The sequence below is a fragment of the Chiloscyllium plagiosum genome, chromosome 11 (assembly GCF_004010195.1).
Source record: "Chiloscyllium plagiosum isolate BGI_BamShark_2017 chromosome 11, ASM401019v2, whole genome shotgun sequence".
Lineage (NCBI taxonomy): Eukaryota > Metazoa > Chordata > Chondrichthyes > Orectolobiformes > Hemiscylliidae > Chiloscyllium > Chiloscyllium plagiosum.
In genome coordinates, this window is record NC_057720.1 from 71,868,931 (window position 1) to 71,888,749 (window position 19,819).

The window sequence follows — 19,819 nt, forward strand, 5'->3', positions numbered from 1 at the left end:
TCAACCTGCATGTTTACCTTTAGAGAATCCTCGACTAGCACTCCCAGCTCCCTCTGTACTTTGGCTTTACGAATTTTCTCACCATTTAGAAAGTAGTCCATGCTTGTATTCTTTTTTACCAAAGTGCAAGACCTCGCATTTGCTCACATTGAACTTCATCAGCCATTTCCTGGACCATTCTCCCAAACTGTCTAGATCCTTCTGCAGCCTCCCGACTTCCTCAGTACTACCTGCCTGTCCCCCTATCTTCGTATCATCGGTAAACTTCGCTAAAATGCCCCCAGTCCCTTCATCCAGATCATTAATATATAACGTTAATGATGATCAGTTTAAGCCAATGCTGTCTGGAGTTTAGAAGAAGGAGAGGAGATCTCATTCAGGTATATAAGAGGCTAAAGAGGATTGATGAAACAAATGGAGAAAGGATGTTTCCCCGTGGGGCAATCTAGAATAAAAGGTTTAGGATAAGGTGCAGCAGATTTAAAACAGAGATGAGGAAAAATTACACCCCTCAAAGGGTCATGAATCTGTAGAATTCACTGATTCATGTGGTGGATGCTGGGACGTTGTGTAACTTTAAGGAGGAATAGACAGATTTTTAATTAGTAATGGCTTGAAGGGTTATGGACAGTGGAAGAAAGTAGAGTTGAGGCCAAGTTGAGGTCCGTCAGGATCAAATAGCTGAGCAGGCATGAGGAGCTGAATTGCTTACTCCTGCTCCTCGTTCTTATGTACTCAGTCAGACCTGGCAGGCAAGGAGTTGATTCTTTTGAAGTGAAGTGTAGAAATTTTAATTGTAAGGGACATTTGGACCTTCCTGCGCATGACTCCATCTTCTGTTTCCAAAACTACCTGCAAATTCACTTTCAACGACTTATCAGGTGCTGCAGAGTGAAGGTCTGATGGCAGTCTCTGAGGCCCAGTCTCAAAACAGGCAATGCACTGTGTGATGTTATTCAGATTCCCACATTAAAATGGGCCATGTGTCATCCCGCATTTTTTCTGAGGGACAAACCTACATCCAGTTGCACAAATATCCTGAGTGTTTAAAGAAATCATCTAATGATGCCAGGTTGATACTGTTGCTAACAGGTAAGAACCATATACCTTTGTATTATGCATCTCAAGTATTGCGGCCTTTGGAGAACAAGGGTGAAAGAATGCAGATTATTGAAAGTTGCTAGTTTTTAACTGAAAAATGGAATTGTAGTTGCCAGAATAGTAGAATCATCTTGTTCATATTTTTTTAACCCAATGGGTGAAATTAATGTCATCTCACATATTGAGCAAAGCACATAAAATGCATGAAGCACAAAGGTAATTATGTTACCTGTACTTGCAGTTTCCACTTAGAAATTTAACTTTAGCCACATTTTACATCTAGTGAAGATTGACAGTTCAAAACCTTGTTACCTAGTTCCAGATCAAGGCCCTTTTGCGTTAGCTTTACTTAGAGCGAAGCATTAAATCAATGCAGAGTTTGATCCAACTGTATATGTGCAGTTCTGGGCACCAGGTTATAGGAAGGAGGTGGATGCATTGTGCAGTTCTGGGCACCAGGTTATAGGAAGGAGGTGTCAAAGCAGTTTACAAGAGTGAGTCCAGGGATTTGAGGATAGATTGCAGAAGTTGCGATTGTTCTCGTTGGAAAGAAGAAGGCGCAGAGGAGATCAGGTAGAGGTTTTCAAAATCATCAGCAGGTTGGATAGAGTCAGCAGGAAGAAAATGTTCCCACTTGTAAAACGGACAAGGAGAAGAGGGCATAGATTTAAAGTGATGTGCAAAAGCAGCAAAGGTGAAGTGAGGTAGAACAACTGGTTTGGGTCTGGAGTGTGCTGCCTGCAAGTAGAGTGGAGGCAGTTGAGTTGAGACATTCAAGACAACATTGGATGATTGTTCGGGCACGGGGCAATGGTGTTCATTTTAAGGCTAGTGCAGGCATGATGGGCCGAATGGCTGCCTCCTATGACATATCACCAGTGTAATTCCATGCAACTGAGCACCCCATGAAGGTTCCCTACTGGGAGAAAGTCAGGACTGCAGATGTTGGACAGTCGGAATCAGAAAGTGTGGTGCTGGAAAAGCACAGAAGGTCAGGCAGCATCAGAGGAGCAGGAGAGTCAAGATTTCATGCATATGCCCTTCGTTAGGAATATTCCCTCCTGCCTTAGCGTGTAAAGTGTAGAGCTGGGACTTGCTTTTCGGAATTAAAGGAGATCTGAAAGAAATTGTTGTTCTGATGGTTTCTGATTTTCCATGGGTTTCACACCTTGATTTCAAGCAATTTTGAGAGTTACAGTTTCGTCCAGGTTGATTACTTTGAGAACAAAGGGACCGTTGACTGACCATGATGCATTATCCAGCCTTAATCTGCCCTATCCTCATTTAATGGTACTCTTACTTATCCAAACATTCTTCTTTCACCCCATTATTGGTGTCCCTGGCCTCAGCCAATCTGGGCAGACACTCAGGAACGTCTTATCCAATCCCGCTCTGTTTTTCCCACTTCTGTTGCTCCTTCAAGACGAATCACAAACTCCATTTCATTGTCCAAGTCACTGCCATTCGTATGGCCGCTGAATGAGATTAGGGGTGTCAATTGCTGTGAATTTAATGTTCTGAAAACACACTGGACCATGATCAATGCTGCTTTAAATGCTGCGTATGGTGAGAATATCAGCCCATGCGGGCGTGAATCCAAATGATGAGAACACAGCATGCTGTATCAATGCATCACACAACTTTATCTTGTTTCCCCCGTTATAGTGTTCCATTAAATACACTGAAAGTTTTAATGGCCCTACAGTGGGTTTGTTTGAACATGTTGATTTTCAGCACTCATTTTTACTCAAGGGAAGTGGGTTTGATTGCAAACCTTTGTTATCTCAAATTTAGAAGCGTAGAAAAGTACTAACTGTGGTTTGCTTTTAATGATTTTCTTTTTAATAACCTGATCTACAGTTCAGAGTTTGAACTGACAACATTTTAGTATTCCTCAATGGGAAAAGAAGTCATGTTTAATAGCTGTTGGCAGCAGTTATTCCCAGTGCTATTAACTGCCAGTACTCTGAAACACAGCCAAAGAATGTATCCATTTGTATCAGAATGTTACAACATGTAAAGTTTTCATCCTTTCAAAGATTAAAGGGGCATTGTCTGTGTTCATAAGACTGACACACTTCAAACTTGAATGTTTCCATTTTGAGGATCAGAGTCAGCTGTCTTTGATAAAGCTGTCTAGATTTTATAGGGAGAAAGGAATATGATTTTTTTTTAAAAAAGTCATATTTTCAAAGCTTTCTATTTAGGACTATTTTAATCCACTTATTGCAATAAGTGTTTTGCTGAGAATTCTTAAGTCTACAGCTTTATTTTTAACGTGTGCCATCGAATTTCTGAAAAATTATTGTTAATCATGATAGTTTACAAGTCGTTTATAGTGATTAGTTTATATTGCATTGTTGAAATAAAGTATAAGGTTAAGTTGATGTTAAGCTACTTTGACATCAAAGTGTTTCCACATCAGAAATGCCTTATCGTTGTAATAAGTTCATACCGCAATGCTACTGAATACCAATCTGTCAGTAATAAGACTGAATAAACTCATTGGTAGTCTACTGCATCAATAACCTCATCACTTTTAACAGTGTGAATTCAAGACTTCTTTGGACACTATCAGCTTCTTGTTCTGTGTACCCATGCGCAAGATTATTAAAGACATTCTAGCTGCTTCCATTTTTCATTCAAATTTGTTTGCTAATGCCGCTATAAAGTATCTTAGAGATGTACAGCACAGAAACAGACCCTTCAATCCAACTCGTCCATGTTGACCAGATATCCTAAATTAATCTAGTCCATTTACCAGCACCTATCCCTCGAAACCTTATTCATAAACCCATCCAGATGCCTTTTAAATGTTGTAATTGTACCACTTGCACCGTTTCCTCTGGCAGCTGATTCCATACACATGAAAAAGTTTCCCATAGCTCCCTTTTATATCTTTCCCCCCGCACCCTAAATCTATGCCTTCTTGTTCTGGACTCCCCCAATCCAGGGAAAAGACCTTGTCTATTTACACTATCTATGCCCCTCATGATTTTATAAACCTCGATAAGATCGCCACTCAGCTCCGAAGCTCCAGGGAAAACAGTCCCAGCCAATTCAACCTCTCCCTATAGCTCAAAACTTCCAATCTTGGCAACATTCTGTGAAACTTGAAAGGGTTCAGAAAAGATTTACAAGGATGTTGCCAGGGTTGGAGGATTTGAGCAATAAGGAGAGGCTGAACAAGCTGGGGCTGTTTTCCCTGGAGCGTCGGAGGCTGAGGGGTGACCTTATAGAGGTTTACAAAATTATGAGGGGCATAGATAGGATAAATAGCCAGAACTAGGTTTAGGGTGAGAGGGAAAAGATATAAAAGAGATCTAAGGGGCAACATTTTCACAGGAGGGTGGTACATGTATGGAATGAGCTGCCAAAGGAAGTGGTGGAGGCTGGTACAATTGCAACATTTAAGAGGCATTTGGATGGGTATATGAATAGGAAAGGTTTGGAGGGATATGGGCCAGGTGCTGGCAGGTGGGACGAGATTGGGTTGGGATATCTAGTTGGCTTGGACGGGTTGGACCGAAGGGTCTGTTTCCATGTTGTACATCTCTATGACTTTTCTGAACCCTTTCAAGTTTCACAACATTCTTCCGATAGGAGGGAGACCAGAGAATTTACTGGTCCTTAAAGGAGCTAAAAAAATGTGTTCTCAAGCCACCTTCCATGGATCTTCTGTTTTCTTGTAATAAATGCTTAAAATTCCATTGGCTTTCCATCTTTTTTAAAGCATTGCACCTTGTTCTCCTTATCCATTCTTTGAGTCTTCTAAGTCCTAACATTCATTGAGAGATGAAGTTCACATTCAAAATTCGCGTTCAGATGAAACATAAACTGATCCATATCACAGCCAGCATTGGCCATGATATCTGGAATCAACAAAGGAAAAGTGATTGCACACACCTCTATAAAATTACTTATGAGAACTTCTCTACGGCTTAGTACATTCTAACACTCTGTTTTAATTAAATAATTTTCAGCTTTTTTTTAAGCTATTATGTTTTTACACTTAGGGCAGGAGTTTAAATTTAACGCTTTCTGTGTGGAAAAAATGAAAGCCTGTCAGTCATTCAACAATTGAATCAGTTTATCGATGAATTTTCAATTGAGTGTAGTGAATCCACAGTCAAGAGGGACCTAAATAAATGATGGAGAGAGGAGGAGGAGGAGGAGTAACTATTGTAATTGATACATGAATGGTCCAATTGATACATTCAAGTTTAAATGTAACTTAAAGCTAGGTGAAATTGTGTGCTGTGAAGAAGAAACAAAATACCTTCAAGAGGGTTTGGACCGACTCACTGTGTGGACAAATACAAGGCAGACAGTATATATAATGTGGAAAGATTAGGTTTTCCACTTCAGTGGGAGGAATAGATCTGCAGAGTATTTCTTTAATGGTAAGAGTTTAGGAAGTATAGTTGGATAAAGAGACCTGGGTATCCTTGGCAATAAGTCACTGAAGGTTAACACGCAGATGCAGCAAGCATTTAGGAAGGCTAATATTACGTTAGCCTTTACCATAAGAGTATTTGAGTGCAGCAATGATAAATTTATCCCTCAATACCAAAGAACCTTGATTGGACTGCACCTTGAATTGTCTATACAGTGTTGGGCCCTTTATCTTGGGAAGAATATTACTGCTACAGAGTGCATGCAATGTATGTTCAGACATACAAGGCAGTAGACTTTTTTCCAGGATGCCTTATTGCTGTAAAAACTTCATACCACAATGCTACTAAATACCAATATGTCAACTAAACAGCAGCAATAGGGCTGAATAACCTCATTGGTAGCCCATTGCATCAATCACCTCATTGTGAATTCAGGACTTCCTTGATCTGTATCTGCTTCTGGTTCTGGTCATTAAAGACATTAAAGACAACAGCAGGACTGTCATAGAAAGAGCAATTGGGCAAATTGGGTATGTGCTCATTAGAGTTTTGAAGAATAAGAGTTAATGTGATTGAAACTTGTAAAATACTTAAGAGATGTACAGATGGATACAAGTGTGGAGTTTCCCCTGATGATAGACCAAAGAACACTTTCAAAGTAGGGGTATGCTGCTTAGCATCAGCATCAGGATTAATTGTATTCTGTCAGAGATTTGTGAATCTTTGGAATTCTCTGCACCATTGATCTGTGAAAGCTCAATCTTTGATTATGTTTGACGTGAAGATTAACAGATATCAAAATTCCAATCCTGTAAAGGGGTAGTGTGGAAAAAAAGGCATTGAAACAGATGGTCATCCATGATCATATTAAATGGTGAGGCAGGCTTAATGGACTGAATGGCCTACCTCTGTTCCTGTGTTCTTCTGAATGGTTTTATTGCGCCTTATTATTGCATCAGAAGAATTGCCATAATCTAATGTTGTGATTTAATATTGACTATTAAATTACGACGTTTAATTTATTCTACTGAAGATCTTTCAGTAATTATGATGTGAAATAAAATAGCCACATGCTTGTAATCCTGGACCACAGCAATTTAAAAAGTATATCTGTGCTTTGGGGATTCAATAGTGTCAGATAGGATGGATTTTTGCTGATTCCATTTGAAAATTTCTGTCTGATCTGTAACTGTTGATTTTTGTTTTGATAGATCAGAGGGAGATCCAGAGTAGTGATTAGAATTGCTCTTAATGCAGTTTTCTCTGTGTTTTCATAAAGTACTGTGAATGTCAGCGGTAGATTTTTGTATTGTTCTGCAATGACTCGTAGTATTTGTCCTTTGTGTACAGTGAGCTATCAAAACTGTACTCCAGAGAGTCCTTGCAGATTCCATTCCATTAGCATGGTCTTGACTACCTGACAGAAATATGGGATTTTGTAATGAATTATTATAATGTTCCATGAATAAACATTATAATTCAAAGAATTCTTCATAATCCTATTCTTATGCATTTACCTTGTATGTTATCTAAATTTGCATTTCAAGGACATTAAAAGGTATGTATATTATCTAAATAGTTGTTTCATGTTAGAAGGGATTTGATGTACGAGAGTGTCCATTTCATTTAGCTGAGCTCCAGGTTATTTACAGTTGATCATTTTACAACATCCAAATTAAAATCTTTCTGGTTTAGTTTATTTCTCCTTTGTATTATTTATTGAATATTCAGCATTTTATTGGTGTACAAAAAGTCATAATTGGCAGCAACTCTTTCAAAATATATAACCAGGTCATTAGATTGCTTCACTTTACCCGTCAAAACTCAATTGTTTGTTAATAAATCAATGTGAATGTAGCTAACAGTGTTCATTAATATTAATGCTTTGCGATAAGCATGCCAAACTTATGCTACTTCTCCTCAGAAAGTAGTATATTGTATAGTGCAAGTAGAATATATTTCCAGAATGTGAATCTTGTGTCTCATGTCCCATTTGGGTATTTTTTCAGGTAGAAAATGAATTGTTTTGTAAATACATTGGGCGAAACTGTAATGTCTGCACTGATTATTTTAAGAGTTTACAGCATCTGTGATATCTGTAATTCCTCGTATTTGTAATATGGAAGTAAAAATTCTGCTGGTTAAAATTCCTTACCAAGTACATTAAAATTAGTTTTGTATTCTCGCTGGTCTCATGATAAACAAATTTTGTTCTTCTAGTTTTATTTGTCCGTCAAGTTTGCTGCAGTTGTGTGTTCGGTTAATTGGAGGGAAAAATATAACGCTAGTGAACAAAGCTAAATTCAAATGACACTATTTTATAGAGGTCAAAGATTGATGGTCCTGTCAGGTATGAATTGAAGCACTGTTTTCTTGTATGCTAGCATTACAGAAACAAAGAAATTAGTAATATTTTGACATAAACCTTCCTTACATCTATAAGAGCAGCAATTTACATTGGTTGGCAATTTGCTACAGATCTTGTTTTTAAATCCATTCCTTTTAAACTGGAGTGGGAAAGGCAAGGGAGGACAGGGAGAATAGTCAGCATCCCTGGCCATCTCTCGAAGTAAGATCCTGCATCCTATACTGGCAAGTTTTTTTCTAAACTTGATCATCCAAGGGAATTTGTGCAAAATTCCAATGGAGAACCCTCTTCTCTTTATTTGGTCATGCAGTCTGGCATGATTATCTTCACATTTTATCAGGCAGAAGGTGAATGGTTTATGACAGACATATAAATGTGAATGTAGCTAACATTGTTCATCAGTATTATCAGTAGGGTTTATGCATTATGACAGGCAAATAATTCTTTTTATCAGAATCCAAAGGAAACAATGGCTGAGACACTAGGTTTTGCAATAGTTAGTAAGCTGCTGATTGAGCAGAAGCTATTCTACTTTTTAAAAAAAGGCATATCTGTGATATATACAGTTGGCTTTTGTGGTATTATTATTTCCTTCACTCGCCACAGATATGCTCTGGTCTTTCCCTGTCCAAGTACTTTGAATGTTCTCTCCAGTTTGAATCAGCAGACTGAAAACGCTTCACATGACAATGGCCTGAACCAACAAAATTGAAATATCAGCAGTTAAAATGATCTGTTGTAAAAATATACATTCAAACCAATGCCATAAGACCTTAGGCATTCCATTCTGAATCATCAACAATTGTTTCCAATTTTGCTTTGAATAAAACAACATAAGAACAGGGAATGATATCCAGTGCATATTAGCCTAATGACTGTTGCCAAGAAACTAGACCATGTTTTGAAATGACATTCTGTGTCAATGTGCACCAATAAAGATAGTTGTTAACCAAGTTTGTTTTTTCCTAATGGAGTCATTTTCAAGCTTTTGTGTTTGTTCATTTTTTGGAGATAAGAAGTTGGTATCCAAGAGAGGATGATCATTCCTAAGCTATACTGACGGAAAGGATCCCTAGTATGTGCCAAAATGGTGATGTCTTTGGAATCATCAGTTGGGGCAGTGGAGCTCTCGGCAAGTTTGATGGTTATGGTGAAGTAGATCAGGCAGGGTTAAAACCCACCAACTCATAATACACTTTGTGTGTTTGGTGCTGAGAGAGGATCAAGTCAGGCTGAGATGTGAGCTCCACCTGTCAGCCAAGCAGTACTGTGTCAGAGCTCAGGCATAAATCAGGTCTGCCTGAGTGAGGTAGTGTTCAGCAAAAGCTTCCAGTGAAACCATGCCCTGGCAAGGGAATGAGCAACTTGTAGGGGGTAGCAGAACATGGAAAACATGGGATGTTCAGGGTAAGAGAAAGCAGATGGATAGAATGTCCATTGTTAAAATATGAACCAGCTCTCATGGTCTATTCCAGTTCGAACATGTACTTCTGCTTCAATTCTTCAGTGCTGTTCGATGTAATAAAAAGCATTTAAAAACTAACAATTAGGAGCAAGAATGTACTTAACTAATGTTCAGGTGAATAATCTGATGAATATTGTTTAATTTCAGGGAGAGCCAATCACATTTTGCGAAGAGAGCTACGTTGCACATCGGTCCAGCACTATGAAACAGTTTCTTCAAAATGCAGTACAGCTTCAGCTCTTCAAACAGGTGAAGAATTTGTGTACATATAAAAATGGTGTGGATATGTTGCTGGGGAAAATTTATTTTCAATACTATTTTGTACTGCATATGTCTCAAATTAGAATATTGAGTATTAATTTTCAATCAAGGACTGAGAGATTGTAATGGTTAGGAAAGACTGGCTGAGATTTTCTCCTCAGTCAGCAAAGGCTGAGTGGTCGCATGGAAGAGGGTTTATGAAGGGGTTTGCTTTTGCAGTATGCAGATGATACTAGTATTGGTGGAAGACTCCAGAGGAAATGATCTTAAGTACAAGACAGTTGCAGTAAATCCAGTGGAGATTTTAGGAGACTGGTTAGAATGTGGAATTTGCCACCACATGAATAGTTCAGGCAATTAGCATTTAAGGGGAAACAAGATAAAGTTACAAGGGGAAAATGCAAATAGGATGGGATAGGAGGAATTCTGAAGAAGGGTCCCCGGACCAGAAACATTGACTCTGCTTTCTCTCCAGACCTGCTGAGTTTCTCAAACTATTTCTATGTTTGTTGGAGGGTAAGAGGAGGTTTCTGGGAAACATAAGTGGCCCTCCTAGGGTTGGAGAGTGGAGCACCATGAACAGACATCAGTGTGGAGTGGGTGTCTGTGACCTAGTGATGGAAATAGTTTGGTAGAACTGGTGAGTGTGGAATGTGACATTTGGCTTGCTGATGCATATCAGGAGCTGAACTTCCAGACAAGCTTGGGTTCATGGGCTAACAGACCCACAAGTTGGTAATGCCAGCCTTTGTCTTCATTGCGTCATGACGACAGCCCAGCCATTTTAAGAGGTTGGGTCAGGTAATGAGATACCACCATCTTACCAGCAGTGAGGAGCCAATGTCGATAAATTTAAAGTTAGAAAGGGATGTGTTCAGGCTCTATACCTGGAATGACTAGAAGTTCCAGTCAGCTTGTAGGCAGTGTGCTTGAGCTCGGAACATGTCAAGGTCATAGCTCTGTGACCAATGTCCATCCCATTGAAGGGCTGCTGTCAATCACAACCAGGCAATTAAAAGTAAGAAGGGTCTAAGTATTCAACAAGCCTTTCTTTTATCATCCTGGTAGGAGTGTCTGGAAAATACCCTGCAGCACCAGGATCCCAAATTGGCTCCTGACCAAATTACAAAATGGACACCCAACCCCTGATGTCTGTCAACACTGAGGGATGTAAGAGGGCATGAGCAGTTAGCTAAGTGGAAGTGCCAGCATTCATTGAGCAATAATGGTTTGCAACTTCTCAAACAATCTTTGCAAGCATTAAATTTGATTTGGTGGGTTCCTTTTAAATTGTGACTTTGGCTCCCACTTGATCGAATGACCTCTGTGAAAATTGCAAGTACATTCAGAATTGGAACAGCAACTTAAACGACAGCTGAGAAGTCAGTATTTCTCTCATATACAAGCTTCCCTTTTTTAAAAAAACAAGGCGCCATTCAAGTTCTGGTTTAGCAGAGCTATCTAATTCATCCCATTCCCTCATTCTTCCAATAGCCTTGTACATTTTTCCTTTCTGGTATTTCCAAATTCCTTTTGCAAGTGATTATTGAATCTGTTTGCAGTATCCTTTCACTGCACTTCCAGAACTTTCTGTGTAAGGAAGGAGCATTATTTCCTCGTGTCAACTCTAACTCTTTTGAGCATGATTGTAGATTTGTGTATTCTGCCGCTCAAAGCAATTTCATTTTTCTTTGTGCCAAAGACAGTCGTGATTTCTTACACAGCTGTTAAAATCTTCTCTTAACCTTCTCCTTCAAAGGAAAACAACCCAAACTTCTCTAGTAAAAGCAAAATACGATGGATGCTGAAAATCTAAAACAAAATAAGCTGAGCAGGTCTGGCAACATCTGTGGAGAGAGAAAAACAGCCCATGTTTAGAACATTCTTCTTCAGGTCTGTTATATCCAAAGAAGAGCCATATTGGACTTGATTTATGAACTGTTTCTCTCTCAGATGCTTCCAGAGCTGCTGATTTTATCTAGCACTTTCAGATTCTATTCCAAACTTCTCCCACCTCTCCACGCAGCCAAAGTGCCTCATCTGTAGTATACTTTACAGTAACTCTCTCTGTAATATCTCAAACCTTTACAGTATTCAGAACTAAACAATGTTCCAACTGAAACCTTATCAGTGTTTATAAAGGTTTGACATGTCACTGCCCCGGGTTGTCATCTCGATGGTCAGATCAAATCTGAGTTCCAATATTATTTTTCTTCAAAAGAGGGGATTGATATAACCACAATGACAGTGGATGTAAACACACTGGCATAGAGAGAGAAGGGAAGAGATCCCCAGAATGTCATACCTAACGAGGTAACGAGCCTCCAAGGGGTGGACTTAGACTGGGAACAAGACAGCGCATACTGAGCTAGGAGAAAGTGAAGACTGCAGATGCTGGAGATCAGAGTCGGGAGAGTGGTGCTGGAAAAGCACAGCAAGTCAGGCAGCATCTGAGGAGCAGGAGAATCAGCATTTCAGGCATAAGCCCTTCATCAGAAATGAGTGCATGCTGAGCTATGAGGGTTAGGTCCTCATACTGTGAACTTGAACCGGAGAAAAGACAGCAGTCTGGGAAAGAGACATGTTTTGTACCTTTCTCCTTTCAAAGGTACACAAGAACAGAGGTTGAAAGCCAGCTCAATCCTGGTCTGTAAGTGCTAGTTGAAGAAGATGTGCTTGTGAGTTGAGTGTTTGTGCCAATGGGACTAGGTACTCATCTGTAATTGCTAGCATTCAAGCATGAGTGTGTTATGAAGGTCACAATGGAAGAACCAGCCAAGTAAACCAGTGCTGCAGGTCAAAGATTCTGCCTGAGGGCTAAAACCCAGCAAGCCAGTCAAAGCAAAACTGGACCCAAGGATTTCAAACTGCTTACAAAGTCAAAAATCCCAAAATCGACTACTCAACCATCGTCATTTGACCAACCACTCTTCATGACTGACCAATGGAGATTGTTCTACATTATCTTTAACCTATTATCATTTTTGGACTCACTTCTTCTGCCTAATCTGTGTGCATGTGTGTATTGTTCAAGACACTGATTTATTAACGTCCGACCATTGCTTCTGGAACATGAATGGGAATTGTTTGTCAGGACCCTATGGAATCCTGATGCAGCAGACTCTCATGGGGTAGTCTGAGAACTTAGAGATTCTGCTGGGAAAATCCCCTGCACATGAAACCCTCCAAAAGTATCCATTTAAATTGAAGAATTCAGAGAATGGTGTTGCTGTTAATAATTAACAAGGTAGAGTTGGACAATTGTAAATCTAGTCAAACTTCTGTATATTCATGAAACTGATCCTACTAACTGAGAATACAAATACTCCATTTACATCTCCCCCGACCTCTTATACTCCATGGACCTTGACCCTGAGCTGGCACCCCCAGGACTTGTCAGATCCCCTTCTCTCCACCGGACCCAATACTACCAACCTATCCAGAACAAAGCATCACTTACCTGGCACCCTTCCATGTTGTGCCTTGGTACCTAACTGTTACGACAAGGCGGTGAACTTTTCTGTTAATTAAACTAAACGCCAAGAAAAGCTCAACTCACCTCCTAATCCTGTTAAAATATGAGTGAACTCCCAAATTCTATTATTTAAAGAAAATTATTTCAATTTATTCTTTAATTCTAAAAGTGAACATTAAGCAACAACTGTTCACAACTCTAAGCCCCCCTTTCTCTTAACTGCTTATTATCTGCCTTGAACGTTATAACAATATACTGTTCCAATAAAATACTTATTAAAACTACATCAATTTGATTTCAAAACCATAAAGTCACTGTTGTCTTTGGTGTCTTTCTTCTTCCGGCTGAAGATCTCCCTGGGTTGTCGTCTTTCTGTTTACTGTGAAAATATTTCATATGAAAAGGTCCCTTTGGTGGAGAGTATTTCAATGTTTTAGGTCTCTCTCTCGATGGCAGTTGCTCTGCCTGATTGTCTAAATACCTGTCTTTTTTTATATCCCCCACATTGGATCAACTCATTGGTTTGATGTTGGCAAAACAATAAATTCAAACTTGATTGGGTTTTAGTATCCTGGGGCTTAATTTAAATTCAAATTGTCAAATTCAAACTGTTGGCAAAACAGCAACCAAATCAGGAATCCATTTCACTGCCAAATATTACATATTTTCAATTTTGCAGTAGACTCTGAGACTGCCCTTGTAAGCTCTCAGTGTAGAACAGCATTCACTCTCTCTGAAAGGTACAGTACACGCCTTCAACTTCATAACACTAACTCAACTGGTGTCCATACATCGCACTTACCTTCTTACATACCTACCTTTTTACTAGCGTGGGAGTTATCATAGTGTCTGACTGCGCAACTGGATGTTTAATTGTCAGAATGCAAGAGGGTAAATGAATGAAGAAAGGGAGCCGGTTCATACGTCTTCACCCAGAACTTGACAATTTGGTGGAACAGCAATAACTTTGGGAAGTTTATCCAGGCTCTGGTCGTGAAAGGCAAAGATTCCTTGCATTTATGCAAAGAAAATGGACAGGGGGAGCAAATCATTTTGTTACTTGGCTATCCTGATGCATCCCGGGAATTGTGCATGGTTTGTTAGCATAGGTGGTAAGGCAAGTTTTGGAGGGATACAAACAATTGAGACAGAGAGAGAGATTCATAGATTAAGTAAGTGGGGAAAAAAGTTGCTAAATGGATAGTATTATGAGAAAATGTGAAATTATTCATTTTGGAAGGGATAACAAAAGAACAGAATATTATTTCAATGGAGGAAAACTGCAGAAAGCTGTAACACAAAGGAACTTGGGGATACTTGTGCACAAAACAGAGAAAGCTAGCCAATAATCAGCAGATAATCAGACAGGCCAATGGAATGTTGGCCCTTATTTTTGGTGGGGGGGGTGTTGGAGTATAAGTGTAGGGAAGCCTTACTGCAACTGTACAAGGTGCTGGTGAGACCACATCATGAGAACTGTGAGCAGCTTTGGTATCTGCGTTTAAGGAAATATATCATTCAGTTGAAGGCGGTTCATGTAAAAGTCACAAGAGTGATGCGAGTAAGGAGGAACTGAGGAAGGGTCGCTGGACCCAAAATGTTAACTTTGATTTCACTTCACAGTTGCTGCCAGACCTGCTAAGCTTTTCCAGCAATTTGTTTTGTTCCCAATAAGGAGGGGTTGTACTATAAGCAAAAGTTAAACAGGTTGGCACTCTACGTGCTGGAGTTTAAAAGAATTAGAGGTGGTCTCATTGAAACATAGGATTCCTAAGGGACTTGACAGGGTAAATGCTGAGAGGATAGTTTCCCTCATGGAAGAGTCTAGAACCAGAGAACATAATTTCAACATAAAGGGGTATCAATTTAAGACTAAGATGATGTTAGAGATTTTTGATGAAGTGATTAGGACAAGGGCAGGGTGGTGGACGTAGTCTTTATGGATTTCAGTAAGGCCTTTGATAAGGTTCCACATGGTTGGCTGCTCTGGAAAGTTAGATTGCATGGAATCCGGGGGAGCTGGCTAATTGGATACACATTCGGCTTAATGGTAGGAAGCAGAGAGTATTAGTGGAGGATGCTTGTTGGGCTGGAGACCTGTGACTAGTGGAGTGACTCCAGGGTTGGTGCTGGCCCCATTCCCGTTTGTTATCTATACCAATGATTTGGGTGAGAATGTGTAAGGCATGATTAGTAAGTAAAATAGGTGGTATGGTGGACAGTGAGGAAGGTTATCAGAAATTGCAACAGGATCTTGATCAGCTGAGGCAGTGGACCGAGAAATGGCAAATGGAGTTTAATACAGAGAAGTGTGAGGTCTTGCATTTTGGAAAGTCAAATCAGATAGGGGTTTCATGGTGAATGGTAGGGCCTTAAGGAGTGTAGTGGAACAGAGGGACCTTGGAGTTCAGGGGCACGGTTCTCTGAAAGCGCAGACAGGGCAGTGAAGAAGGCTTTGGCACTCTGGCCTTCAGCAGTCCGGACATTGTTTATTGAAGTTGGGAAGTTATGTTGCAGTTGTACTGGTGAGACCGCATTTGGTGTCTTGTTTTCAGTTTTGGTCACCTTGCTATTGGAAAGATGTAACTAAACTGGAAAGAGTGCAGAAGAAATTTACCAGGATGTTACCAGGACTCAACAGTCTGTGTTATAGGGAGAGGTTTGACAAGCTAGGACGTTTTTCTTTAGAATGTAGAGTTGGAGGATCATGGACTAGAGGGCATCAGTTTAAGCTCAGGGGGAAAGAGTAAAAGGGAACATGAGTGGCAACATTTTTACACAGAGGGTCGTATGCATATGGAATGAGCTGCCAGCAGAAGTGTTTGAGGCAGGTACATTAACAACATTTTAAAGGCATTTAAACAAGTACTAGGATAGGAAAGGTTTAGAAGGATATAGGCCAAGTGCATGGCAGTGGGGTTAGCGTGGATGGACATTGTGGTTGGCATGGACCGGTTTGGGCCAAAGGGCCTGTCTCTGTGCTGTAGGACTTTATGACTCTATGATGAGGAAATCCTTTTGTTAGAAATTTGAGTCTTGCCACAGAGAGCTGTAGTGGCAAAGTCCTTGTCTATATTTAAAGCTGAAATAGGTATTTAGGTTTTTGATCAGTAGTGGAATCAGGGATTATGCAGAAAGGGCAAGAAAGTCGACGTAAAAAGTGTAAGATCTTATCTTATTGAATGGTGGAACAGCCGCCTTCTGTTTCTATTTCTGATGGTCTTTTGTCTTCAGCGGCCTCAGTGATCGATCTGGACAAGAATATGTGAGGGAAATATAAAGGCCTTCAAGTTCTAAAGAAAAAAGTCAGCAAAGATAATAATATTGTTAATCGGGGTTTCCTGATTATTGCCTCTAGGATAGCATCAAGTATGCTCCTGCAGACTACAGGCCAGATTGCTAAATCTGCCTTATTTTAATTAGATTAGATTAGATTACTTACAGTGTGGAAACAGACCCTTCGGCCCACCAAGTCCACACCGCCCCGCCGAAGCGCAATCCACCCATACCCCTACATTTACCCCTTACCTAACACTACGGGCAATTTAGCATGGTCAATTCACCTGACCTGCACATCTTTGGATTGTGGGAGGAAACCGGAGCACCCGGAGGAAACCCACGCAGACACGGGGAGAATGTGCAAACTCCACACAGTCAGTCGCCTGAGGTGGGAATTGAACCCGGGTCTCTGGCGCTGTGAGGCAGCAGTGCTAACCACTGTGCCACCATGCCGTCCATTTCTGTGCTTTCGAATCATATTTTGAAAAGCTGGACTTCTGTTCGTGAGCTTGCACTTATAGAGTCATAGAGATGGACAGCATGGAAACAGACCCTTTGGTCCAACCCGTCCATGCCATCCAGATATCCTAACCTTAAGGGGGGGTAGATATAGGACTGAAGTTAGGGGTAGGTTCTTCACTCAGCGAGTCGTAAGTTCATGGAATGCCCTGCCAGTAGCAGTGGTGGACTCTCCCTCTTTATGGGCATTTAAGCGGGCATTGGATAGGTATATGGAGGATAGTGGGTTAGTATAGGTTAGGTGGGCTTGGATCGGCGCAACATCGAGGGCCAAAGGGCCTGTACTGCGCTGTATTCTTCTATGTTCTATGTTCTAACCCAATCTAGTCCCACCTGCCAGCACCCGGCTCATATCCCTCCAAACCCTTCCTATTCATATACCCATCCAGAAGCCTTTTAAATGTTACAAGTGTACCAGCCTCCACCACATCCTCTGGCAGCTCATTCCATACACATACCACCCTCTGTGTGAAAAAGTTGCATCGTCGTATTTTGGGGTGCTCAGTCATTCGGGTAACTTTTGAGGATTCTTTCTTTCATTGATGGTTAGTTTTTCCACGATGATAACAAGGACATAGTCTGAGAAACTCTGCTGCAATCCTGATTCCTTGCACGTTTTGCTGAAGAAGTTTGTGATAAAACAAATTATCCCAATTTCTGAGGATGATATGCACCTGTGTTTCTGAAATACTTTTTCTACAGAGATTTGACTATTGATGATTTGCACAGTCTTGTAACAGACTGATTGAGCTCAGTAGTTTGCGAAGAATGATAATGAATCAAGTGCTATCTTATGACAGCAGAATTTCTTGAGTTTCTGGTATGATAGCAACCTACACTTCAAAGACATTTCTGTTCTGTAGTAGCTCAGTTGTTTTTTTTTATCTCATTTTAGTTAACATGAAATCCAGTAAATAATACTGATCTGACCATGAACCAAGGCCTTGGATCTTGGAAAAAGGCCCATTCAGAATAAATAGGACTTTGTCCAATTATGCCTCAGATTATCTGCCTGGTTTCTATCATTTCTACCCTATGTGCTGTTGCCATTGTTTTAATTTATAGGAATTCAGCTTGTTCCATATCAACAACTGAATTATAGCCTTCAGATTACCACTGACGGCATAATTTATACAGTCATGGCAGGCCAGTAAACATCCTGCTTTAATTTGACCCTTCCATGTAATTCAGAAAAAGTACCTACTTCACTTTACTTTCTTGTAATATGATTTTTAAAAAGTTCCCCAATTCTATTAATTGTGCAAATAACTGTTATTTGCAAAACAAGTAACTCCATAGTTGAATCCTTTTGTTTAAACTGAGAATCAAACTGAAAAAGGAATGTACAAATTGAATTGTTTTACAGATAACTGCAGTGTACTCTTTATTTGCAAGATTATATCTTTTATTCTTTGTGTTTAAACATGGCTAGCTGTGGGGAATTACAGTGGAACCTAGTTCTGCTTTTGTAATAATTCGCTCATTGCTTCCAACGTTGAGTATTTCTGTATATTTTTCTTTTAAACAGTCCCAGTTTGATATTGCCAGCAATAAAATTTATTCCATCAGAAATGATACTTGTATGGTTAATACTTCATACAGAACATTTGTGTCTTGAAGCAGTTCAATTATTCACTAAACAAAATCTGAAAAAAATTGATAAACAAATTAACAATCTAATTGTGAGTTAGCATTCTCTAGATATTGGAATTCAGTGATCAGTTCATTTATTTCTGTTAAAAATATTACTAATTCTTCATTTTTTTAGAATGTATCATATTTTTAATGAAGTCATACTAATTGGAAATCTTGGATTGAATATTCAAGGCATAAGCAACTGATGCACATACATTAGTACCTTGATAGTATTTCAGACATGAGTCAGACTTCTTTCCCAAATGCAGTGCTAATTTTCTAATTTCTAATAAAAATCTGTACTTGCAAAGTCCAGTAAGAATGGTGTTAGCTGTTTAATTGTCCCTTTGTAATTTTATAGTGTTGACTAACTGCTTTAGTACTTAAGTGTTTTGATTGTTAACAAAACCAATTAATTAAAGCGATGATATATAGTTTGAATTTAAATAGTATAACGCAGACAAGGTTTGTGGTTGGTCTGCCAAGAAATTGAGATAGCTTTTCAGGTTTTTGACCTGTTATTTGATTATTTGGATCAATGTTCACTTTACAAAAGACATATTGGGGAGGAGGAAATAACTGTAAAAGATATTCTGCAAGGAGAGGTTGACTTTAAAACTTTGACCTAATAACCAGTGTAGAGAAATTTCACATTGACATTCTTGAAATCAGTAATAATAGTTTGTATTTTCTGTGACTTTGTTATCTGCAGCTGGCAACACACTCATGCTTGGAGTTAGAAAACATTGTGAATTCAAGTCCCACTCTAAGATTTAAGCACAAAAATGAAAGCGGACGTGCTTGTGTATTATCGAGGACCTGCTATACAATCAGAGGTTTCTTCTGTCAGATAGGATATTAAATTGAGACCTTGTCTGCCCCTCAAGTGAATGTAAAGGAACTCATATTAATATTTTGAAGGTAGCAAAACTGCCCTCCACGTTCTTAGAGTCATAGAGATGTACAGCATGGAAACAGATCCTTTGGTCCAACCTGTCCATGCCGACCAGATATCCCAACCCAATCTAGTCCCACCTGCAAGCACCCGGCTCATATCCCTGCAAACCCTTCCTATTCATATACTCATCCAAATGCCTCTTAAATGTTGCAATTGTACTAGCCTCCACCACTTCCTCTGGCAGCTCATTCCATACACGTACCACCCTCTGTGTCAAAATGTTGCCCCGTAGGTCTCTTTTATATTTTCCCCCCTCATCCTAAACCTATGCCATCTAGTTCTGGACTCCCCCACCCCAGGGAAAAGACTTTGCCTATTTACCCTCTCCATGCCCCTCATAATTTTGTAAACCTCTATAAGG

General features: G+C 39.7%; 1 protein-coding gene across 2 annotated transcripts in view; it reads left to right on the forward strand.

Annotated features, from left to right (window-relative positions):
- The window catches only part of dennd1b (DENN/MADD domain containing 1B), a 299,799-nt gene that overhangs the window by 228,736 nt on the left and 51,244 nt on the right, over window positions 1-19,819 (forward strand). For both annotated transcript variants that reach the window (XM_043699790.1, XM_043699791.1), the window contains one exon: window positions 9,479-9,580. In XM_043699790.1, the coding sequence (XP_043555725.1) occupies window positions 9,479-9,580 (102 nt within the window). The remainder of the gene's footprint in view (window positions 1-9,478; window positions 9,581-19,819) is intronic.